This window comes from Sycon ciliatum, chromosome 8, assembly GCF_964019385.1.
Source record: "Sycon ciliatum chromosome 8, ocSycCili1.1, whole genome shotgun sequence".
In the NCBI taxonomy this organism is placed as follows: Eukaryota; Metazoa; Porifera; class Calcarea; order Leucosolenida; family Sycettidae; genus Sycon; species Sycon ciliatum.
Window position 1 is genome coordinate 30,949,582 of NC_088650.1, and position 25,409 is coordinate 30,974,990.

The 25,409-nt window shown below is 48.2% G+C and overlaps 1 protein-coding gene and 1 long non-coding RNA gene across 2 annotated transcripts; one reads left to right on the forward strand and one right to left on the reverse strand.

Moving 5' to 3' along the window:
* Positions 1-100: 100 nt before the first annotated feature.
* LOC135822712 (golgin subfamily A member 6-like protein 22) lies at positions 101-24,442 on the forward strand. Its single transcript, XM_065335536.1, has 20 exons — positions 101-483; positions 4,834-4,991; positions 5,981-6,136; positions 7,039-7,195; positions 8,202-8,256; positions 8,531-8,636; positions 9,240-9,315; positions 10,312-10,420; positions 10,856-10,991; positions 11,622-11,690; positions 12,059-12,100; positions 12,554-12,595; positions 19,588-19,629; positions 19,940-20,023; positions 20,549-20,611; positions 21,156-21,230; positions 21,443-21,505; positions 21,815-21,877; positions 22,872-22,910; positions 23,668-24,442. Exons 2-20 carry the CDS (start codon positions 4,884-4,886, stop codon positions 23,701-23,703), a joined length of 1,521 nt encoding a protein of 506 aa, XP_065191608.1. The 5' UTR covers positions 101-483; positions 4,834-4,883; the 3' UTR covers positions 23,704-24,442.
* On the reverse strand, positions 2,675-4,353 carry LOC135822711 (uncharacterized). The gene is made up of 2 exons (XR_010554534.1): positions 3,987-4,353; positions 2,675-3,307 (listed from the first exon to the last, which is right to left on the reverse strand). It is a non-coding gene; the product is annotated as an uncharacterized LOC135822711 (long non-coding RNA).
* Positions 24,443-25,409: the final 967 nt, after the last annotated feature.

The window sequence follows — 25,409 nt, forward strand, 5'->3', positions numbered from 1 at the left end:
CACTTCACATGCACTGACCGGACTGCACTGTAGATCAACGTTGTCCTGGTAACGACTGCCCAGAATGATCTCGTGGATACATCGAGGGACGGGCGTAAACAATCCGACGTTTCCCTGAGCAGACTCCGAAGGCGGCAGTATTGGGTGGAGAAGAAACAATTTACATGTTATGGCCAAAGCTGAATTAGGGTAGGGATTGTTTCGAGAAAGCCTCCGAGCAGTCACAGACTACTTACGCTTCGCTGCGGATAATATTTTGCAGCAACAATAGTGATTTGTCGAGGTGACGGTATCGTGCATGACCTGCACAACGTCCATTGAGTCCCAGGGAATCGAGATAGACGCGGCAAACGCTGTCCAGAAAAATCCAGTCGACCAGAGTTCCAGCGAACCTTTTGTGGACGTGACAGCCACCGCTCACCAGCGTGTTGGGTCTCGCATAGTGCCAGTGTATGCCATTACAACAAACATCACTGACAGTCGGTAAGCCATTTATTCATAATTATCTTGTTGAAATAATTAATTGACTATGAATAGTATGAGGTTGCAGGATCCCTGCTGAGTTTTCCACCCCGACTGTAAGAATTCACAATCAAAGGACTTTCATTACGTTCTGGACTAACCAACTTCTGAGGGAACACCGCTGTTGGTCAGATTTCATTCTTCGAAAACATAAGTATGCAGTGCTGGCAAATTTGTTCATCCGAAATCAGGCACCTTCTCCTGACGTGACCCAACGTACAGTACCGTATTTTTCGGAGTATAGTGCGCACCTTTGTATAACGCGCACCCCCAATCTTCATTGGGAGTGCGCACTTCAATCTTCATTGAAGTACATGCATTTCATATTCGGAGCATAGTGCGCACCTGCGATTTAGGGCCTAAAATAGCACATCAAAAGTGCGCACTATACTCCGGAAAATACGGTATGTACTCAACCTAGCAACCACGCTCATACCTCTCTTATCAGGACCTCGACGTTACTGGCACCTTCGTCTCGCACCCTCTTGGCGAGTTTTAGTGGAAATATTACTACTCATTTTGCAAATATGTGCGGAAATAGTGACGCCATATGCTAAATCTCTGGCCATTCTCCATCAAAATGTGCGTGATTGAGAGTTAGGGACATTTCCAAGGTATGGACAGTGCCCGGTCCTGGACTGCCGGGATAAGAGAGTCTATACTGCTGCCCATACAATCTTTGGCTGTTTCTGTCCAAAGAAAAATCGGAGAGGTTCGTTTTCGAACTGGTCTTAGGATAGAGGGTGTAGTTTAGGACAGTGTCCGATATATTAGACCGTTTGGCAGCACTGCATTGTTCATTTGCCATTGACAGGAAATGCGTTTCCTTACCTGCATGTACGAGGGGCGCTCAAAAAGTTAAAGGTGCACTCCGGCTTCATTTTCGACGCCAAGTTTTCGATGCCAAGACGAAGGTTGGTGAAAGAGAAGACCCCTCGAACAAGAACGAGTCTCCAGAAGCGATCGAGTCGAGCAGGAAGACGACTTTTGAATTTCGCCGAGCGAGCGCTGATGACGTAATGAGGGATTAGCTTGCCAGTGGAAATGCATCTGCGCACATACATTTCACATACTTTTTGGCCAATTTTCAATCGAAGAGGAGGTTGTTTTCTATGTTCTCTCAACGTCGTGAGCGATCCCGTCTTCTATACCCTTCCAGGTACCCTGAAGGTCCTCCAGAGGAGAATTTATCTCCAGCAAAGCGTTGTTGATCCGCTAAATTCGTCTCGAGACATATTCACCCAGTGCAGTGCTGACAAATGTAAAATGTTGAATCTGTGATAATTGTCGACGATGGACAGAAAGGTTGATAGCCGCTGTCGCAGGGAAAGTGAAGCTGCTGGAAGTAACAACGGGGAGCTTGTTAGCATCACTTGATCAAAGCAGCTAGACGGAATCGGGGAGTACTGACTATTTGTCTCGCCCTCAGTTTAGTGAATTTTATGATCAGAAACTTTTTCGATCAGGATCCCTTCTACAAGATGTGTAGGACAGGTGATTTCTGAACTTGACGATATGGAGACCGACCAGTAGACCTACCAACAACGTGTACCTGCAGGAAATTCACCCAAGGCTATTGCTAATGCTATCCTCTTCAGTGGCTGTTGTTTTTTTAGTAAAAATATGTTCACTTCTCTCAACATTCTCCTGCATGGCGGCAAGAAGGTGCGCTATGGAATTCAACGCCACAATCTTCGCCTAGCTGTGGATGAAGCATGGTCAAGTCATGGCAGTACATATACTTGAACCAGATGAGAAATTGAAGTTCATTTGTGATGCGAAGTTTGACAGCCCCAGTGACCGAGTCAAGCGTTGTCTTTTGCCGTGGCACAAATTGCTGAAGAATCCGAGATGGTCTTGGAATTATGCACATGGATACTACCAGAAATAATGGTGGCATGAACCATTGTGGAATCGGACAGCTCACGGAGAATACTGGAATAGCTCAAGTATCTCTAGGCGATTGTAAATCCTGTTCTTGCTGATAGCTTCGGCCTGCTGCGCCCGTCCATGTACAATGATGGGAACATGCATTTCTGTTTTCTACATATTTGCTATCTACTGTACTGTGGTATTACAGTTGCAGGTCCCTTATATAGAATTATGTTCAACCCTCCCCCCCCCCCCCCCCACACACACACACACATAAATATGAACTAACAATTTCACTGTTGGACTCGCCGGCGGCTAGAGAGCAAAGCAAAGAAAAGAATTATAGCAAAGAAAAGGACCAGGGAACTACAAGTTACGCTATAATGTACACGAACAATTTCACTGTATTTGAAATAATTTTTTTTGATACCCTGAGAACTCTGAAACTTTGCAGCACTGTGGATTATATGTGGATACAACATTTATGGAAGGAACACATAGTTCAAATAATTATAGCACTGAATTGTTGAGATTATGAGCACATTCCAATCAGTACTCTACATATTTATAAGTGGTGGCAATCGTTAGGAATAGGTCGTGAGTTGTCAGAGTGCTCTAGTATATGAGAGAATGTTTTGTTTGTCTAATCGACGGCTAGTTTGAAGCCAGAGTTGTTTGAACTTGCTTCAGTCGACTTGATTCTGGACAGTAGTCGAAGGAGTACTATGAAGTATACCCCAGGCGTAGTCTGTAAGGTATCTCGTGAGAATTCTGTCGGTACACATCAGGTATCAGCTTGCAAAGATGGCTCCTCTCTGTTTCTTGAAAGCCTGTATAGTTGGACTGTGGCTCCAGCGATTCCCTTCTCAGAGCAGGTACCATACCCAATACGGTCAATGCATATTGGACAGACCTGTGTGCACAACAGAAATAGTGGAGAGAAATCTCTCAGCTCATGAACACATCAGTGAAGTTTGAACTGCCGTTGTTTGTGGCCATCAGTATAAACCTATCGACTATAAGAATAATGTGCAAAAAAACCTCTATAACTACAGCTGGGGCCATGGAATTATAAAGCATCTAACTTAGGGAACTGCCAATTCTGGTCGGAGTTGCGTTCGAGACCTGCAATTCATGATGGCTATCATATGTTGCATTGACCAGAGATCATATAAAACTTCCATGCCACATTGAAACACGCACTACTTTCGAGTACTTTGGTATCCCCCACCAAATGGGCATTCGTTCCCGGGGTGGCAGGCGTCACCATTCGTTATGCCTGGATCAGATTTCATTGACCCCAACTGTCATGAAGAATCATTTTTACTTTGACTGGATTTCAGTACAAGTTAGTTGTAGAACTGCAGAATAAATTTTGTTGTATTTGGGCAACCATTTCTCTACAAACGGTCTATTTGGAATTTTTTTTTTATCAAATACATGTCTAAATTCCACATCTACCCAAATCGGAATACTTGATCACGTATTCAGTCCTACACGGAATGTTTAGAAAACGCCAGGGAATAGGAATTTGCTAACGAGCACTCCAGGCCAGGGTACTAGCATAAGAACAAAACAAGATAAAAACTCACCAGTATACTTGTAGTAATTCATGTCGGTGTAATATTCACGATCAGCAACGAGGCACCCTCCGATTTGGTCAAGCTGCTTTGAAGTCTGGTTGTTCAGGTGATACAAACGGGCTCCCCGTTGTTACTTCCAGCAGCTTCACTCTCCCTGCGACAGCGGCTATCAGCCTCTCCCTCCATCGTCGACAATTATCACAGATTCAACATTCTACATTTATCAGCACTGCACTAGGTGAATATGTCTCGAGACGAATTTAGCGGATCAACAACGCTTCGATGGAGATAAATTCTCCTCTGGAGGACCTTCAGGGTACCTGGAAGGGTATAGAAGACGGGATCGCTCACGGCTTTGGGAGAACATAGCAAACAACCTCTTCCTCGATTGAAAATTGGCCAAAAAGTGTGTGAAATGTATGTGCGCAGATGCATTTCCACTGGCAAGCTAATCCCTCATTACGTCATCAGCGCTCGCTCGGCCGAAATTCAAAAGTCGTCTTCCTGCTCGACTCGATCGCTTCTGGAGAATCGTTCTTGTTCGAGGGGTCTTCTCTTTCACCTACCTTCGTCTTGGCATCGAAAACTCGGCGTCGAAAATGAAGCCGGAGTGCCCCTTTAATGTTTCCTACATGAAAATGAAGAAGGGCAGTGTTTTGCTAAAAAAGCTGTTTTTCCGAAAAATATGGCTACTTCTGAACAGTATACATGTATGTACGCACACATGTTTGTGTGTGTGTGTGTGTGTGTGTGTGTGTGTGTGTGTGTGTGTGTGTGTGTGTGTGTGTGTGTGTGTGTGTGTGTGTGTGTGTGTGCGTGCGTGCGTGTGTGCGTGCGTGTGTGTGTGTATATGCAGACCTGGAACACAGCTATTATCTGTAGGTAGCAGCGAGGAGGAGGAGGACAATGGAAGAGTTCTCAGTGTATGTTGGCAACCTGCGTCCCAGCGCCGACCCTGCCTCCATTGCTCGTCTCTTCAGTCGGTCAGCTAAACTCACCATCAACATCAGGCAGGTATGTACCATCTGTTAGATCTCGGCTCGCACAGGCACAAGTGTGTGTCTACATGCATATACATGTATGGGAGAGAGGTCATTAGTGTGTGAGTGCGTTCGTATATGAATCGTGAACCCGTAACAAAGGTATGATCACTGATCAGCCATGTGACTGAACATGCACATGTGTGGCATAAAGTCCCCTACACCATGATTAGATTCAGGTCCTGTGCCACTGGTACAGCATGGTCATGGTCCTGCTTGTACCAGTTTTACCGATTCCATCGGTCAAGGAATATCCATAGTGCATTATTTTCTCTCCCTTCTTTTGAAACTGTTCTTCTTGCCCAGTGAAATCTACTGTGCGAGCTGCATAATACCGTACTGGCAATATATGTTGCCGCAGTGAGGCCATGAAGCGTTACATTGGCACATGTTTGCCGCACGCAGGGCGTTACATGCAAAGTCGCACAGGAGCCGTTACACAGGTTTCTATATTGCCGCAGTCCTTTTTTTGCTATTGCAGGACTTCCTGCTGCGTCCAGTTTTGAACTTTTCACCACGCGGTACACGTGCTTTCACAGTTTTCAGCCTTTTTTGCAATGAAAAGATCGCCGCACCCCGCCGGACGCGCGTTACGAACTCAACGAAAATTTGTCGCACTAGCCTGGTCGCGCGTTACGCCGTACCCCCCCCCCTGCGTTACGCGTTACGCGGCAACATATATTGCCAGTACGGTATGTATCTGTTGCTGGAGGATTGTGTAGACGAGACAACCAGATATGATTTGTAGAGTAAGCAATGTAACCTCCCATGACACTGAACTTGGGCATGAAGAGATGATTGGCCCTGCAGCCGACCTGGGACAGTACCAACCCTCAGGAGCTGGCTCTGGGCCTGAGATCAGCATCAAACTAAACCCCGTCCCAATCGCCACGGTCCGATGCATGGTGGGGTGAATGCTTCAATGGGATATTTCATTGTCATTCTTGTTATCTGTGATTGCAGATACGAGTACACCAGTCGGACGATCTGTCCTGCGCTCACGCCATCATCAGTTTGTACAGCGAGCGTGAGAGAGTCTTCGCCATTCGCGCACTGCATGGCCTACCACGCAGCAAGATCGATGGTGACTGCCTATCGGCCCCTCACACTAAGCTACAGGTATGGACCATGCTAACGTTAACTCACCTGGTATGCAGAGTGGTTGGGTTGGGGAATGGGGTGAGGGAATGGGGTGAGGGAATGGGGTGAGGGAATGGGGTGAGGGAATGGGGTGAGGGAAGGGGGTCATGCAGTTTTAAAAGTATCAAGAAGGGAAGCCAATTTTCAGTACCATAGGTTGATGTAGGTGTTTGGAGAGAGGTTATGATTTCAGGGGTCGAGTCAGTGGATTCTCTTCTGGGCGATTAGTACATGGCAAGCGCTATGTATATCCGCCGTGGGTCGCAAGTGCCAGTGTATCACTGTGCCACAACTTCGCCAAAGCATCTCAACTGGTGATGTAATTGCATACTGTAAGTCGACTAATATTCGGTGCGTATCTATTTTCAGCTATTTTCGGCCAGGTCATGTTTGGCCGAAAATTTCTTGCGGCCGAAATTTTGTTTTGCAAGGTTCAGTGTGACAGTGTGTACGGGCAGCAGCAGAACAGGCCGAAAATTTGATGCGGCCGAAATGGGTTTTAGCCCTGGGAGGCCGAAATTTGAATGGGCCGAAAATGTGTAGACTTGCAGTACCCTCTATAGGCAGTTGTAACATGGATGTGTGGACTTTGCTTTACTTAGTGATAGGGTGTGGGGGGGGGGAGGGGAGCTTCGTGTTGCATCAGGGGTTTTGGAAGTGGTACGACCGAAGGTCGGCGCGGCCGAAGGCCGTGTCGGAGGGGGTCCTGATGGATCCTGATATTTGTATCACGGTTTTGCACGTTCCGGACGGACCACACTTTTCGAAAAGTGGTAAGGCCATGGTCGTACCAGTCGTAGCGGGTGCTACGCCCCTGTGAATGCTATACACAATGCACACGCTTATCTGTCTGCATGTGTTACCATCATCTCCAATCCTAGGTTGAGAATCGACAGTTGCATGAGCTACGGCAGAGACTAAACGACAGATCCAAGTCAAAATACAAGAAGTTAGGCGTAGCGTCTCTGCCAACGTCACCTCGCAAAACCGAGCGGGAGCTGGCCGCCAAAGAGACGGAAAGGAATCTCATTTCACAAGGTAGGTGTGGAAGATAACTGGTAGATATGTATGCACTGCTAGGCTTATTGCCAGATGATTTCTTGTTAAACCATAAAACTCTAAGTAACAGCAAAAAGCCCTTACTTTGCTGTGTGTGCATCTGCGGTACTATGTTCTTTCCATCACGGGCATTGGGCACCGTCTCTAGCAGGTTAAGGCGCACTGCCAGGTCTAGATGGTAGGAATGCACACTTTGATAAATTCCTGAGTTATAATATTCATCAAGCCAGCTCACGCCGCCAGTAGTGGCATGTCTTTGCGTAAGAAATTGAAACAGTGCTTGCCACGCTTGTATAACAGATTGGATGCTGCAGCGCAATATTCCCCAGGGGGGGGGGGGGGGGGAGTCTACGAGTATGTGCTGGGGATATTATAGCAGAAAGTTGTGGCAGCTTCCGGGAAAGGGCAACTCAATGCACGGAGTACAGTGGAGTTATTTTTTCCTTCAATTTCTACCCGAGAAGAGGTCCAAATAGAACCTGTTGTGACTTGAGGTTTCATTCTGAAGCAATAATTAGACAACTTTGTAGTGCACATGCTCGACGGATTACATCTGTTTGGCCAGATTTTGCATTGATGCAAGCAGTGGACTATGTGACTACAGATTGTGTGTATGTGTGTGCGTGGATGTGTGTGTATGGGGGGGTGCGTACTTGCGTGTGAGTGTGTGCGAACTTGCGTGTGTGTGTGTGTGTGTGTGTGTGTGTGTGTGTGTGTGTGTGTGTGTGTGTGTGTGTGTGTGTGTGCGTACTTGCGTGTGAGTGTGTGCGTACTTGCGTGTGTAGGGGGGGGGGGGAGAGACTATTTCTCTTTGAGAGGAAGCAAGGTAGCAGAAACATGTTGCTGTGTGTTTGTATGTGCATACCCGTATGGTTGGTTGTGGATGTGTTTGGATGTGGGGACCCGCATGTGTGTGTGTATGTGTGTGCGTGCGTGTGTGTGCATGTGCCACATGCATGGATCTCTGTGCGCGTTTTCATGACAGGATGGAGACCTCGCCTGATGAAAACGTTCGGAGGAAAAACCAAGAATGAAGAGCCGTAAGTGGACACATGGCTTGCACACACTACATGCTTCCTGCGAGAATCTAGCACAATCAGTATAAATTATTATTTGATGTGAAGACGAGCTCCAACATTCAGCCACCTTCTTCACATAATATGGAACTGTTTTGTGAAGAAGGTAAGGCGTTAAAGATGACAGTAGGGTGCATGCGTGAATACAGCCATGTTTACATAATTGAGCCCACTCTTAAAAACTGAAGCTTTTCTCTTATACTTTGTGTGTACCCCTTCTGCCACTGCCACCTTCTAGCCCAGGGGAACGGTACTACGAGCAAGGAACTGCTGTGCCCCAAGACAACCGAATACAGGTCTTCAAGACCGGCGAGAATAATTACCTGGAGCTGATGTTTGGCTTGGTAAGCGACGATCTTCATGCATTTCGCTGACCGTATGATTTGGTATGCTTCAATGATGACACAGTTCTAAACTGAGAACCGGTTTCCAGAATGAATTCAAGATGAACTACTGCCTTCAAAACTCCTGGTATCCGCTACAGAATTTATTGGGTTCGAGTATTAATAGGTGTAAAAGCCGTCTCATTAAAGTTTATTTCCAAACAGGCAGAGGCTGTCTTTTACATTGGCCAATTTTTGGAAGCCCCTGATCAGATGGGGTTTGAAGGTGCAGCCATTTAGTTTGAAAGCATTGAGTATACGGCTCTCGCAAAAACTCCCCACTCAAGCTTTCTACAGGGAAGTTTGCGGCTCGCAGACAATGCAGCATACCTCATAACTGCGGCGCAGCAGTGGACTCCCCGAACTGCATACTGTGTGATTTTGGACCTATCAACAACACTCTGTACTCAATAGGGTGCTGGACATCATACAGTGCATGGATCGTGTACAGAGTCCAACGTATACAATGATCAGTGCCTCGATGCCAGCAGGGTTAGGATTACTGCTGGGTTTTGGGCTGACTGTTGACACCCATGCAATGCTTCTTATCTTGTGCACCTGCAGGATGTCGGTTCTTTTGCCTGCGCTTTCCTTAACTCGCGACAAGGCGGCTGTCTTTACATTGGTGTGAAAGAAGATGGTAAGGACTATAGCCTTGTGAAAACTTGACCAAGATGATGCTACAATTGCTTGTATCATGATTACAGTCCATTCAGAAAAAGATGAGCGCTGGCTCTGGAGAGCTCCTGTGTTTGGCGATTTTATGGTACACTGTGCAATGCCCCGCGATTCGAAACTTGAAAAAGGGTCCAAAAAGGCACCTCAACTGGGGTTCGAACCGCAAATGTACTGTTATGCAAGTGGAGTGAACGGCCTGGATTTTCATGGTTTTTACCCAATTCAGTGCTTTGGGGGCAAAACCTGGCCGAAATCCTATTCTTGTTATGGCTTGCTTTTTGGAGAAAAAGACTTCAAAACACAATTGGAAGAGCATTCCATGGGGGATTGCCAAAAATATTGTGACGAAAACTCAAAATTTGACCGCAGGCTGTTTATGGCCAAAAGCTAGGATATCATCTTTTTCTGAATGGACTGTAATTATCCCTGCCGTTTCCTTCTGAAACGAATTGGGGATATGATTTGTGCGAAGGGATTCGGGAAGCGCATTAAAGCGGTCAGCACCAAGGAATGAAATAGATCTGTATCCAGCTTGAGCTTGCACAATGGCATGCACGTATGTAACCCAAGCCTGAATGAAGACTAGCTGTATGCCACTTTGTTGCGTTGCTCTCGTTACTTGGGCTCAATTTCATCTACTGTGATATCACCAGCGGCCCACAAGGGTTGGAGGGAATGTGTTAGGCAATGAAACTGTGTAGCGGATATGTATGATCAACTTGTGTGTGAGTTCGCGCGCTTCCTTCGTTGTCTCCGGTCCTCGATGGAAGTCCTGGTAGTCCAGTTGCTCTATAATAAAGCTTGTTGGGTGCCTGCTCAGTTGTTGATTTGGTCAGTCACATTTGTACACCCTTTGAAGAGTCGAGGAGAAACAATTCTTTGGACTTGCCAATGTCATCATTGTCATGTGTGCTTGCAATGATCGGTGTCTTGTTCACCTACCATATATCACCACCAGGTACGGTGCGTGGTATCCATTGCGATCGACTGCAGCAGAGTCAAGTAATGAATGACGTCAAGGATGCCGTGGTCGACTTCAACCCCAGTGTGCAGAGGCAGATGTATGGGTAAGAAGCAACCATGTTATATCACTTCCATGGTCGATATCCTAGCTGGTCTTAGCCAGGGTTTTGGGTGCCTGCTTGCTGGTGGAAGGTATCAATCACTATTGTATCGGCTGTGAATAGTCATTGCAAGGTTATTTTCCTTATGATGCGTGCACGCATACACATGGTCACGGCAGGGTTGCCGCTGATGGCTTTTTTCTGGTCACAAAACCATCAAAATTGTCTAAGCTGATCCCAGAACACATGACATGCACAACGTGTATGTTCCACTGCAGTGTAGATCTACGAGCGTAGGTCCATGTAACAGGTGGGTTCACAGCAGTAACCAATCTAATCTCCCATACTGCTACTGACCACTCTCGTTGCCAAGTTATGAGCCGGCTACCCCTGTGACTTTCTGTTTGCTGTTCCCATTGTTTCTCCCATGCAATGTAGCGTTGACTTTGTACCAGTCAAAGTAGTGGATGAGCACACTGGCTGGCTAAACAAATCAACACTGCGGGTTGTAGAAGTCAGCGTTAAGGGTGCTGGTACCGACGAGGACACTTGGTATGAAGACAACAAGGGACAGGTAGGGGATGTTGGATCATCGCATGAGCCCACACTTGGCACTATCTGTACCTGGCGACTCTTGTTGGGCCAATAGGGGGTCTAAGTTTATTATCATGGTACAGTATCCTTGACTAGTTTGAGGGAAAGACACAAACGGGAAAAGTCTGAAGAAAAAATTGACTGTCACCACCAGGACTCGAACCAGGGACCCTCGCTTGTAGCTAGCGATGCTCTAACCACTGAGCTATGGCACAGTATCCATAGATATAATTTTACTATCTGGCACATGATTGGGCACACTGGCATTGTTGAACCGACACTTTTTCTGGCGTGACTTATGATGAGACCGTGAAAACTGAAAACCGTCCAAATTTGTAAATTGGCGTTCTCGTCGTGCTTAGTGATACAATCATGTGTGTGTGTGTGTGTGTGTGTGTGTGTGTGTGTGTGTGTGTGTGTGTGTGTGTGTGTGTGTGTGTGTGTGTGTGTGTGTGTGTGTGTGTGTGTGTGTGTTATGTGATGGTTGTGAGGACAATATGACATGCTGTTACATACCATAGTGCCCTGTCATTCATGCAATACCATATACAAACTCTATTGTTGATGAACTCAAGTTCTATTCCGTTTCCTCTCTACATCTTCTGCCCAGGTGTACATCGGTGAAGATGGTAAGACGCAGCCAGTCAGGGTTTCGAAAATCAAGGCTCATCTTCTGGAGGTGAGAAGCTGAGCTAATATGCAATGTAGGCATTTCCCCTCCCTCCACCTGTACATAGCCACCCTCTCTCCAAACCATCTTTCTCCCCCCCCCCCCCCCCTCTCCCCACATTCCCAAGAACATGGCAAGAACTTGATCTTGAAACTGTAGACTGATAACATGTTGTAAATACAATTTACCGGAACCGAAGTTGTGCCCAGAATATGGTGAAAGTATATCGCAATTGCAGTTGCATACAATTTGTTTCCAGGCTCCAAAGGGTGGAACCCTCGCTGTTCGGTTTTTGCACGTACATCATATACCTTATCACCAATACCGGTAATCCTATAATGGTTGATCACTGTCACCAATGCAATCGTTCACTGTAGGATATTCGCAAAGACACTGCAGTCCTGGAGGAAAGAAAACGGGTAAGAGGCTCGCTATATATTCCCCCCGTATACCAGCCTTACCGCTTAGCCACTTAGAGTGGAACTCATTTAGTACGTACCCTGATGACACAATCATGTACTGGCTTGGCACAAACATTATCCTGGGTTGTGCACGATGTACTACTGCATATTTCCGCCGCTTGTTCAGACAAGAAGTACGAGTACATGTACATCGAATGCTTAACACTTTCCTATTCCTTAAAAAGAGGTTATCAAAGTTCCTATGTGCATGTATAATGCCTATTTCGTGCTCTGGCTATGTTGTTAGTGTCATTGAGCTTGACGTGGCAGAGGCAGTGTTCCTCCCATGTTGTCTTTATGTGTGTAGTCCAAATAATATTGGGTACCAAGTCAACGGTGGCCATCCCTTGCGAGTGAGCACTGCAAACCCAAATCAGCTAACGTGATGAATTGTTATCTTGTCGTGTTCAGGTATTTGAAGAGGAGCATACTGTCTTGGTGCAAGAGCAGGAGGTAAGTAGGGACAGGTGGCCATTCCATCTTCACACGATGTACAGCAGTGCATGACCTGCCATCTCCACACACGATGTACAGCAGTGCATGCCCTGCCAATGCTGCACTGATTGCCTATCTGGGCATAGACCTCGAGTGTATGGGTCAACCATCCAATTTGTATCAGCTCCCCCTAATGACACAGAATCTCTGTAATCCAAGTTACCTAGTGCTGCCATTGAAGTACACGTATGATGGTAACCTTGGGAGCATGTCCCACTGTAACTTCAGGGCTCACAGTAGGCATGCATGATTGACAAAAGCGTCGTGCGAGGGCGGGTTTGGCGCACGTGAGTCGCGTGACCCCGGGAGAGTACCGATCGTGTACATCCCACGCATCCAAACAGAACAGAGAGATCGATAGAGAAGAGAAAGAACCCGAGTTGTACTTGTAGCCCTTTCTCGTAGGCGATGTTTTGGTAGGACCTGTCCTTTCCTCGCTTCTCTCGGCATGCAGTATCAAACCATTCTCGTTTCCGTTCGTGTCGATCTTGTGCTTTTACGATTGTGCATACTCCAGTGGAAATAGTTTGCTTTATTATTTGCACTGGGAATTGCACCGCAACATTGAACAGTTACAGTAGTTGTGCTTGTCCTCGGCAAAGAATTGCCTTTCACTGTGCCTTGTAGAATTGGTCCACCGAAGGAGAAGGCGAAACGCAACCTGTGCTAGTCCCAGTAAATACAACATGCCATGTCCGACCAAAAGCTGATTCTACAATGAGCGATCGCGATCCACAGGTAAGAAGACAAACAAACAAGTCAGAGCTCGCCAGGCAGGTAACGTCGAGAACATGATGACACCACACGGAGCTGCTGATGGAGGTGAACGGGACCAGCAAATCCACCGGGCGTTAGTCGAGGGCCACTGAAGACCAGGGTACCAGTTCCTCCATGATGGCGAAATCCGCTGCCACAAGAACTCCAGCGAGAATGAAAGCACAGCAACCAACGCCGCGGGCGAACTGAGGAGAGAACACTGAACAATCCTGTGCACAATGATATTCTCTTCGACGGCACGCGTTGCTGTTCTGCTGCATGCATGCGTTTTTCTTGTTGTTTGATCTTCACACATTTTCGCGCAAGCGGTTGCGCGCCGCTGGGACTCGGGGTTACTAAAATCAGTACAGAGCATCTCCCCCTTGGTCGATTTGGACAATCTATGGCTTAAAATTTTCAGGAGACCCTGGCAAAGAAATTTACCGAGACGTTTTTGGATACTCCTTTCCAATACTGTACTATACCTCACGAAGTTTACGCATTTGCTCTGGCATACCCGTGTGAGTAATGAAAATTTGTTTCGGTAAATCTTTTGGAACACCTGTCTTCTGTTCCTGGGCCAAGTCCCAGCCTCGTAGAACCTAGCTGAAGTGCTGCTAACTCCTTCAAACACCCCCTACTTCGAGCAAAAATGCGACGAAATGCTGACTGCTGATTGGTCAAGCTGGCATTTTGGAGCACGTGCGCCGCCCCCATCTAATCGACGCTTTTCTACGCAACTGTGAACCCTGAACTTACAGTTGTCCCTTGCTTGCCCCCCCCTCCCTTTAAGCAGGGATCAACTAAAACAATGGTGGATATGTTCAGCAGGTGGATACACAAGATCCATATTTGGCTCCAACACTCCTCAACAGACATCCAGTGCAGCGAATGTCGCAGGGGCTGTGAAGTGCGGATAACAAAAAAGCATGGATAACTCAGAAGTGTGCATAAGCGAGGGTACGCTGTATGCAGGCTGTAAATCCTCACCACTGTGTCACAGCAGGACACCTATACATACATACAGAAAGCAAACGAAGACAATAATTGTCCATCATAAAATCGGTTGTGGCGACAAACGCGATTAGGCCGGCTGCAGGGACGCCGTAATGTCGCACTCGCCCCAGCACCATTCAAACAGTTCCCTTTGGCAGTTCACGGCACGAACTTCAACAAAGCCCCGTGAATGCGTACTAGGGGAAGGCTAGACAGCATGTCTCTAGACATCAATAGGCATCGTATGAAAAGCCAGTCAATAGCACTAAAGAGCGAAAGCCTTTGTCACGGTTCGGTTTCACTCGCGCACCGGGCCCGAGCTGCCAGCGCAAACAAATGCCGGGCGCGAGCTGGCAGCACGAACAAACACCGTACTCACACGAGACCGCTGGGCCAACGGATGGCCACAGCCATCAAAAACAGGAACAAACCCATCCACGGCTCTTTCTCTTGCTAGCTGTGCTGCTGCGTGCATCCAACTGTTTTGCAATTTCTTTTTTCTGCGCTCCGAGCCAGGAAAACGCAGGACAAGACGAGGGCTGATAGTAAAAGCCCAGTGAGTGCAGATGCGATGCACGGACGACGATGAGAGCTATTTCGATGTCGAAAAAGAAATGAACGAGCTCGAAAGATCATAATGAGAGAGCGGAAGGGACGATCACAGATCTAGCTGGTTTATACGAAGCAGAGAGCTGCTCAGCAATGCGAGAGAGAAGGATAAGATGATTAGTGAGCTGGAAGTAAGTACTCCAGAGGCAATTTGACGAAGCGACGGACTTGGCGTTTGAAATTGTACGAACAACTCACCGCGTGCCAGTCGCCTCAGCTGAAACGCAGCAGCATACCGGTAATTCGCATCAACAGTGCCGCGATGAAGCCAGGGAAGTCGGCGGCTGGTGGCCAGGACATGTTTACAGCAATGAACCGTCCGCAGGACCACGGCTTGGGTTTGAATCACAGCCGGGGTTGCTGGCCAGATCGCTACAACAACGAGACGTGAACAGGTCCGCCAGCGGAGATGCAACAAATGCAACTGACCAACAACTACGTTTTGACACGGATGACCGCACAGCAGTAACAGGGCATTCAATTATTTCAACAGCTACTGGTACACATGGTACTGGTGGTACCATCCCAGACTACAGAGGTCACCAGCGCAGCGCTGTCCAGTCCAACATTGGCCAGTATACAGATGGTTCCGCAACAGTGACCATGACAAGTGCCACTACAAGTAAGTGTCAATGATGGTGTTAGTGTTCTTGCTAGGCCTGCTACTGCAAACACAACCACCTCAGGCAGTACATCTCGTAGTAGTTCTAAGGTTACTGGTCCTACATTACCCTTGGGCAGTACTGGCAGCAGCAATGTTCTTCCAAGCAATTCTGTATACTCAACCAGTACGCATAGTGTGAATACTGCAGTGAATACTAAGTACAGTGTTGGTACACAGGCTAATCCACACTCTTTCAGAAAGCCTCCAGTGTCAATGGCAGCGCCCCAGTCATGTATCCAGTGGCAGGCACCGCCTATGAGCACATTGTAAATGGCTTCTACAGGTACTAATGTATATGGGCATACCGACCAACCACAGATGTCTTCCGGGTACATGTAACAGCCAAGGGTTATGCAACACCATCAAATATTGGAAATCAAATGTATGCAACAGGGCTACCTCAAATGCAACAAAACCAGGCTCGTGCAGAGCCATGGAAGCAGCTACAACGAGTTGGCATACCGATATTCAGCGGTGACAAACGTACGTTTGAGCCATTCCGAGAAGCTTTCATGGCATGTGTAGATAGTGCACCCGCCACCCCTCAGTACAAGCTGTTGCAATTGAGCCAGTATTTGGCAGGAGAAGCACTGACAGCCATCGAGCGATTTGGCTACTCACCATCAGCCTATGACGTGGCTAAGAAGTTGCTAGAGCGCAAGTATGGCGGTGAGCGTCGCCGTGTGGCTTTACATATTGGATGCGCACAGCCACTTGACCACATCGATGGGTCTGCAACCAGTGGTACCTCCACGTGCACAGCCAACACTCCCAACAGTAGCAGCAGCAACAGCAGCACAGCGGGCTGGTCGAGTCTCTGTTGATGTTATGGTGCCTGAGCGCCACATGCGCGACAGCCTGGAAACGACTGCACCAATTCTGCAAACTAGTCGGCACCAAGGTGATTACAGACACCATCATGCTGGCATTTGTAGCCTACCTGGCACGTCAACATGCCGCGTCAACCGTCCGCTTGTACGTGTCGGCGATCCGGGCAATTGCCAAAGAAAACGGCAAAGATCTCTCTTCGCGAAGAGTGGACCTCGCAGTTAAAGGAGTGGCACGTGCACAGGCCAACCGAACTAAGAACGCCAGCAAGCCAATCCTCCGGCCCCACATGGCAGCTATGCGCAACGCCCTGATTAGGTCTAATCTCAACGCTACCGACCGAGCCATGGCATGGGCAGCTATTCGCCTGGGCTTCTTCGCCTGTCTCCGGGCAAGCGAATATACTTCCACAACCGCCACAACCATGTCAGACGGGGCCTCCGAACAAATGACCTCTCCATCACGCCGCAGGCCATACAGGTCACAATCAAGAAGTCCAAGACCGACCAACTCGGCCAGGGTCACTCCGTCCGGCTCACAACCACCAACTCAACGGTTTGCCCGGTCAGAGCCATGCACACCTATCTCTCCAGACGCGCCAACCTGCCCAATAGACCACTGGTCATCGAAAGCTGTGGCAATTTCCACTGCACGGCCTCAGAGCCGGACCCGCAACCACAGGAGCATTGAGCGGCTTCACCGAATCCGAGATCATGAAACTCGGCAGAACGGCGAAGTGCCTGTTACAAGCACTATGTCCGCTGTGGAAAGTAACTGTTCACCGTCCGCAGGCGCGCAAGCGCGCACGGCCACATCCACGCACCCGCATACACATACACACGCACGCACGCGCACACCCACATGCATGCACACACGCACGCGTACGCGCACCCGCACTCTGACACCGTGCAAGCATGCACGCATGCACACACGCTGCGCACCCGCTGGTACGCCCACTCGCGGACGCACGCACTCACGTTCTAGCACTGACTGGCGGTGTGGGACACCCCATGCCATGGCGGTGTGGGACACCCCATGCCATGGCGGTGTGGGACACCCCAGACCATGGCGGTGTGGGACACCCCATGCCATGGCGGTGTGGGACACCCCATGCCATGGCGGTGTGGGACACCCCATGCCATTGCGGTGTGGGACACCCCATGCCATGGCGGTGCGGGACACCCCATGTGTGCACGCACGCTTCTGATACTTATGAGAAGCTATCTGCTCCACTTAGTTGCGGTGCTATTGCTCTCACCTATGGCACCATGCCACCCATAGCTTTTGCGACTGCATGCGATTCAAACCCGTATCAGTGTCACTAAGGGAATACAAACATACGAATGGCATGCATTCGAACTACATGCATGTAGTTGAAGCGCTTGAATACCATACTAAGGTCATTCAGCTGACCAACGCGGAATTTGGGGCATTCGGCGGCTTGGTCTGATTCCTAGCTTGTTGGTAACCGGCTTGAGTTTTCCAAGGTTGCTATGACAACGTGCAGTCATGCGCAGGGCCACCCAACATGCATCATGCTACCCTTGTGCTGTGGGGTACCACATTGCCCATCGCTGGAATCAGACCCGCGCCCCGGATACCTTGCGCTGGCGCAAGCGCGCACAGCCACACCCACATACACGCACCCGCATACACATACCTTGCGCGCTGTGACCTGCACAAAGACTCACCCGTCTAATCCGTCAGCTCCTGAGCAGCGCAGGGTACCCACCTATCCAGTATTCACTGCACGGCCTCAGAGCCGGAGCCGCAACCACAGGAGCAATGAGCGGCTTCACCGAATCCGAGATCATGAAACTCGGCAGATGGCGAAGTGCCTGCTACAAGAACTATGTACGCTGTGGAAAGTAACTGTTCGCCGTCCGCAGGCGCGCAAGCGCGCACAGCCACACCCACATACACGCACCCGCAGACACATACACCCGCACGCACACACACCCACGCATGCACACACACATGCATGCACGCGTACACGCACCCACAGTCTGACACCGCACGAGCATGCATGCAGGTACACACGCTGCGCACACGCTGGTACGCCCATTCGCGGACGTATGCACTCACGTTCTAGCACTGACGGTGCACGCACGCCTCTGATACTTATGATAAGTTATCTGCACCACTCTGTTGCTGTGCTATAGCTCCCACCTAGCGGTGTGGGACACCCCATGCTATGGCGGTGTGGGACACCCCAGACCATGGCGGTGTGGGACACCCCATGCCATGGCGGTGTGGGACACCCCATGTGTGCACGCACGCTCCGACTACATGCGATTCAAACCCTTCTCGGTGTCACTAAGGGAAAACAAACATGCGAAGGGCACGCATTTGAACTACGTACATGTAGCTGAAGCGCTTGAATACCACACTAAGGTCATTCGGCTGACCAACGCGGAATTTGGGGGCATTCGGCGGCTTGGTCTGATTCCTAGCTTGTTGGTAACCGGCTTGAGGTTTCCAAGGTTGCTATGACAACGTGCAGTCATGCGCAGGGCCACCCAACATGCGTTGGGGGCCCAGGAAAGACAGAAATGCGTTGCTAGGCAACAGCAAAAGCGCTCAGCGAGTATCACGCTACTCATGCAGCGCGCACGCTGGCTTAGGGTATCACGCTACCCTTGCGCTGCGGGGTACCACATTGCCCCTCGCTGGAATCAGACCCGCGCCCCGGATACCTTGCGCTGGCCTCCTGACGGCCAAACTCAACCAACTTGCGCGCTGTGACTGGGGTTGTGCATGCCTTAGCAACATAATGTGGCCCAGGTCGGCAGACTTTCAATTAGCCAAGCGAGCTACTCAGGCCAGGGCGCATGATCACTATTCGCAGCACTTATCGTCCATGCAGCAGTCGGGTTAATTATTATCATCTCTGGGGATGCTGTAGGACCCATTTACACTGAGTGGAACAGAAAATTGCACCGATTTACGAAGTATCTGTACAGCTCGCCTTGCATATTTGGAATGTTCCATCGCTTTATCTATATGTGGCGGTGTGTGTGTGTGTGTGTGTGTGTGTGTGTGTGTGTGTGTGTGTGTGTGTGTGTGTGTGTGTGTGTGTTTATGTCTATTCTTTCAGGAGCTTGTAGTTGCTCAGGAAGAAGTGTCAGTAAAAGAAGTTGTAAGTGGATGGTCTATTCATGTAGAAATGATCCGTTTTCACTGTGGTATGAGGGTACACGCTTGCCAGCATGTGCAAAGTAATCATATGACATAGGTACCGTGCATGGTGGATCGGACACAGCATACAACATGCAGTAATGCGTGTCGCACACAGGACTAATAGCCTGGTCGAAGTCAATGTTGCTCTCCCCCCCCCCCCCTTCTCTGTCTCTCTATGTCGCTCTCTGGCTGTCTGTCTCTCTATGTCGCTCTCTGGCTGTCTGTCTCTCCTCCCTCTCATGTATGTGTGTATGTGTGTGCCCTGGCAGGAACTGAATGAACGAGAGGACTTGCTCAACTCGCAGGAGAAGGACCTGAAAGAAACATCGGAGCGTCTCGACAGAGATATGACTGTGAGGAAACGCTAACTATGCCACGTACTTCAAATGCCGTCATGCTCAGTGACATCCAATCTCATGAATGAGCTAGTGTTAGCTCCCGTAAATACATTTTTTACACTAGTGCCCTGCACATGTGCACACCCCAGTATTCACAGGTCTGTGCGGGCATGGCCCATGATGCTACTAGTTACCTCGCGTGATCGGATTTCATTGAATAGCCCATGCGTGCTGACTTGTGAAGGAAGGTGTGTGCTGTATCTCGGTATCACCTGAATGGGTTCACATGAGATTAGGAAGTGGGATGACATCGCCTGAATAGCTTCAGCATGTGATAGCAATATTCAGACTGTAACCTAAAGTAAGATAGTCTGAACGGGTTTCAATGGAGACTTCCAGGCACTTAATGCATGTGATTGTGTAGCAAGGTGTTAACCATGATTTCTCTCTCTCTCTCTCTCTCCCCCCCCCCCCCCCCCCCCCCCCTGTCCCTCGTTCTCTTCCCCTCCCTTCTTCCCATGTACATGTTTGTGTGCATAGGAGTTGAAGCGGATGAGTGATGAACTTGAGCAGACTAAGCTCACAGCTCACGAGGAGGTGCAGGTCAGTGAAGCACCACCCTACGTGTGTTACACAGCACAATATAATACTGAACGAGAAACACACCCGCCATAACGCACCGATCGCTAAACTGGAATTTGCTAATAGAGCTTTTTCAAGGTTGTACCAACGGTCACATTTTGGGGTCATGTGCGAGAATATTTTTGAATCGTTGGTGAACAGGCGAAGCCCAGTTCACGTTCACTTTGTATGGGAATGGATGTGTGCAGGTGAAAGAAGCAGTAGAATGGCGTTCCACTTGATGTCCGACACTCGTGTTGAGTCAGAGCAGTTGCTAGGAAGCCCTTCCATGGCTTGGGCGAAAAAGAACAAGCTTCAGAATCGCTCCAAGCGCTGGTGGAGACGAACCTGTCACATTTCGTATACTTTTCAATGCGTTTTGACATGCGACCTGTTCACCACAATCTCGGGGTGATCGCCAGGGCGGTGGCGGGAAAGGTGTCCTTGAAAAAGCTCTATAACTCTAGTCTTGGTGATAAAAATTTAACTAAGACCCATTTTCGAATCTTTTCTGTGTGTGCATTAGGACTTGGAAAGTCAGCAGCAAAGCCTTGTAGCCGATATTGACAAGAAGAAGCAAGAACTCGATGACCTCATCAAGGTAGTATTCTACTATGCGGCCTCATAGGCCTGACTTTTTTTGGGTTGAATAATGCCCTGCAGGTTTCAAAAACTTCCAAGGTCTTGCCAAACGGATAATGTTCATATCAGCCGGATTGCTCCATTCAGTGTTGATAACATTTCCTGTTCAATTGCTGGCACTGCTGTTGCTGCTGCTGCTTCTGCTGTGCATGTTCTCACCAAATTGTACAGTCCATGGAGGATAAGCAAACGGAAATAACGCAACAGCTTGCCGACATCAAGCAGAAGCTAACGGTGAGTGCTGTGTGCGGGCTATGATGACTGTAGTGTGTTTGCACAACTCAATTATATCCAAGATCAGCGGATCTTATGTAGAAAAAAAAGAGCGCAGAAATCAATGATATAATAATATCCTTTGTACACTCGGTAATGAATCCTTCTTTCCGATTTTCAAGACACCTTTCAAATTGAATCCTGCTGATTTCTGAAATGAAATCTCTCAATATCATTAGTCTGATCTCTGTAGTTGTGATGACAAGCCACTGCTTTAAATTTTTTAAATAGAACGCATTTTCCCCGCTTGGATCTCTTGTTCTGCCACAGGATATCAAAGAGGAAAGGGAGGAGCTTGCACGCGGAAGAACAGAGGTAGCCGAACAGAAAGCGGTAAGGATGTTTAAAGTTCACTTTTGGCTGCAAGTTCACCTGCCTTGCCCATCAGTTACCAGTTGGCACTTGCATATCACTGCTTGCGCAACGCTTTGAGTGATTCTGTTTAGTTCCCCCTTTATCACTTTTCCACTGCGGAGGAATCAGCGGCTTGAATCAGACTGACCTTCAGGCAAAAGAGCCCGTCGTGTCATAGTCCGTGTAGAAGGGGATAGTGCAAGTTCAGTCGTCAAGTAAGGGCGTACTGTGGCAGTAATTCCAGACTCTGCATACATGACCAGTTGCAGCCAGGCAACCCGGATCATGTTTCGTTAGCAATCATGGATGAATATAGGCAGGATCTAATACGAAACGTTATCCAACTACGGTGTTCCCATGCACGGGTTAGTTGACTGCCGCCTGTTGGCCAGTCCAGTTCCACAGTACAGCGCCGTGTATATCCACTGGATCAGTGAAGTCAGCAAAGTATGGCGGTCTAATGCACCGGGGGGTTGTCAAATTGGTGTTAACGTGTTACTGTGATGGAGCCTCTGATCATGAGTTAGAACTTCGAAGATTTTAGTATACCGTAAAAGCCCCTGAATACGCCCACTCGAAATTACGCCCACCCTCCGTGTACACGCCCAGTCAAGGGAAGTCAACACTTTTGTTTCGAAATAGTGCCCGTGCCCATGTATACGCCCAGGTATGCCGGAAACACCAGTACATGTACAGGTACGGATACCCAATACTTACTGCTATCCCTATTCCAAGTATATGCCCGGTTCCAAAATAACGCCCGTGCCCTTGTACACGCCCAGGAAATCGAGACTGCTATCCTACACGCCCGGGGCCTATACACGGGCTTTTACGGTAGAGCCTAACTTTGTAATGGCTGGTGAGAGCTTACAACTAACTTCATGCTCGGTTTTAAAGCTATCTTATAGCAGTGTGTCAGAGATGCAGTGCACTGATGCCTACCTGCAATGTCTGCCTTTGCTTCCTACTTCAGCAATTGGAAGAGGACCAGCGACTCGTGGAAGAAGAGAAGGTAACATGTTTAATAAACTGGTTGTGCTGGCATACGGATTTCTTGCACCCCGAATTCCCCACCGGTGTTCCCAGAGACAGTTTACATTCGAGTGAATCATTCCAGACCACCTGAGTATATCAAACCGTAGATAATGGGCATCGGAAGCTATTTTTGATAGGTCCGGCTTCGCTCTAAGGACGCATTAAGGGGATCGAGGGGACTTACCGCGGGAGATTGTTGAAAGAAACCAAGCCAAAATTGTGCCGTTTGAGGGCATCTGCCACCCTTGCATGACGAAAACTATAATACTTATAGTCTTTATACTTCGAAGTATTATGTGAGTGACTGAGGAGCACAAAGAAGAATCGAATAAGCGGCGCGGAGACAATAACTTGAATAAGGCAAAAAGCAGAGTCAGCGAAGCGGACATTGGACGTAGTAATAAACAAAAAAATAGAAGATGGATAATAAAGTTTCCGAACACGTTTTCTAGAGACATTCATCAGGGAAAATACGTCTCAATACTGAAATCTAGCAATAAACAACGATATATTCGTGGAAGAGTGCGAAATGCAGTATATGTGAAAGAAAATAGGAGAAAAGAAGGTGAAGTGCGAAAAGAAGAATCGGTCAGAATATTGGTCTGGCTCAAGCCGGTCCAGCTGGGTTCGCTCCGCTGCCCCATACAGATACAACCTGACATGTGTAATTGTGTCTGCGTGCATTTCTTTTAAGTAGTGTGTTTTGATTTGTTTTGTTGTGGCCTTTGTGGCAGGAGCGCCTCAAGTCCAAGACATGCGTCATACAATGAACCCAGCTTTGTTGATATGCCATGCCACTAGTCACAAACCGACTTACCAGTTCGCTAGACTCGATACTCTCGGTGATACTACAGATGGTCACTAGACTACATGCCATCACCACACTATTGGACTTTAAAATTTGCGTGCACTAAGTTATGTGAGATTCACTGTGCTCCTGATGCATCTGAGTTGCCGTATCTTCAAGATCATCGAGAGAATGCTGCAACACCAGAAAATCAACGGCAAGCACTGAGAACCCCTAATCTCACCTTTGCCAACTGCCCGCAGTGGGATGGCTTGCGGATCCCAATGCCAGGGAAGCTGATCCCAACTAACTAACCTGACCGGCAGCACACTTGAACAACATAATAATTATAGCTACGAAAATGTTTTATGACTGAAAGAGGAATCTTGAGATAAAATCTGCTGCTCTTCAGCTTTTTCTTCTTTTAGTTTTCCTTTGCATTTTTTTTAAGTGATCACCCCACCCTTCCCCATACACACACACATACACTCGTCTCTTGTCCCAGCTGAAATCTTGTGCTGCAGTCACGTGATGATATCAAGTGTTACTGTACATTCCATTCCACTTGGCGGTGTATTACCAGTAGTCAGTACCATACACGAGCCATCTGTTGTCGCTGTCACCTGTTCAAGATGCACTACTTTGCTGGTTGATATAAAGTTTACATTGACCATATAATTACATTGTTTCCGGTGGGACAGATACATGTAGGTCAACTGTCAGTATGTCTCGCTTGTCAAATAGAATATGCTCACGTACGAGTAGGTACCGTATCGTGGCCTCAAGGTAACAGGTAAATAGTACCGGTGACAAACTGTCACCCTGGGCCTGAGAGATACCCGTGGATGTACTGATGATCCCTTGCCAAGCCGAACTTTCAGTTTTGTGTTGCTAAGGAGCACTATGATCATCCTTGCTTCATCACGATCAATGACTCTAGTCATCACCTCGAGTAGCTTGGCTCTTCTTACAGTGTCATTATGCTTTTGACAAGTCCACTCCCAGAATCGAGCATCACCGTCTAAATCGTTGGGCCTTTGATGTAATCCATCGGCAAGTCCGTACGATGTGATTGTCAGCCGTGGCTACGTTTCGGCCTTGATGCACTCTGTGATGGATATATTATTGATACCAGTATTGATATTATATTTTCAAGGATTCTCCAGAGGCAAATGGATGCCTATCAAAGGGATTCTCCCGGGGAAAGAAGTAAAGGTGGCTGTCATGAGAGAGGGAAGAAGGGACATTATAAGGTGAAAAATAAGAATAATACAAACAGGAACAGTAGAAGCTACTTGCGAAATTTCGGTATACCTTGCACAGAATACTTGTGGTGCAGATAGTGTCTACGCATAGCAACAGTAAATCGGCTAGCGGATGTCAGACAGCGGATTTCTTCGGGCATCTTATTCCAGGCAACACTGAGACAAAATAGAGGGGATTGAGTGAAGTATGTACCAGACTTAGGGAGAATCATAGAAGATGGAGACAGGAAGCTGTCAACCCTGGGCGGGCATTACTCTACGCAGGGTGATAATTGACAAGCATTCAAGTTGACATTGACAGGCATTTGAGGATTCTGTTAGGATGATTGGGCGAATGCTGGTAAGAGCCCCCTAGGCTATGGTTTCCTTGGCTTGGGTAAGGGTACGAGGGTATCGCATTCTAGGTCCAGATCCCCCCCCCCCC

What these genes read in the sequence shown, in the direction of transcription:
- LOC135822712 (XM_065335536.1), top strand. Translation starts at nt 4,884, where the DNA reads ATGGAAGAGTTCTCAGTGTATGTTGGCAACCTGCGTCCCAGCGCCGAC. An exon ending in AAGGAATCTCATTTCACAAG is followed by an intron (nt 7,196 to 8,201) that starts GTAGGTGTGGAA and finishes TTTTCATGACAG; the next exon opens with GATGGAGACCTCGCCTGATG. An exon ending in TCTTGGTGCAAGAGCAGGAG is followed by an intron (nt 12,596 to 19,587) that starts GTAAGTAGGGAC and finishes CTATTCTTTCAG; the next exon opens with GAGCTTGTAGTTGCTCAGGA.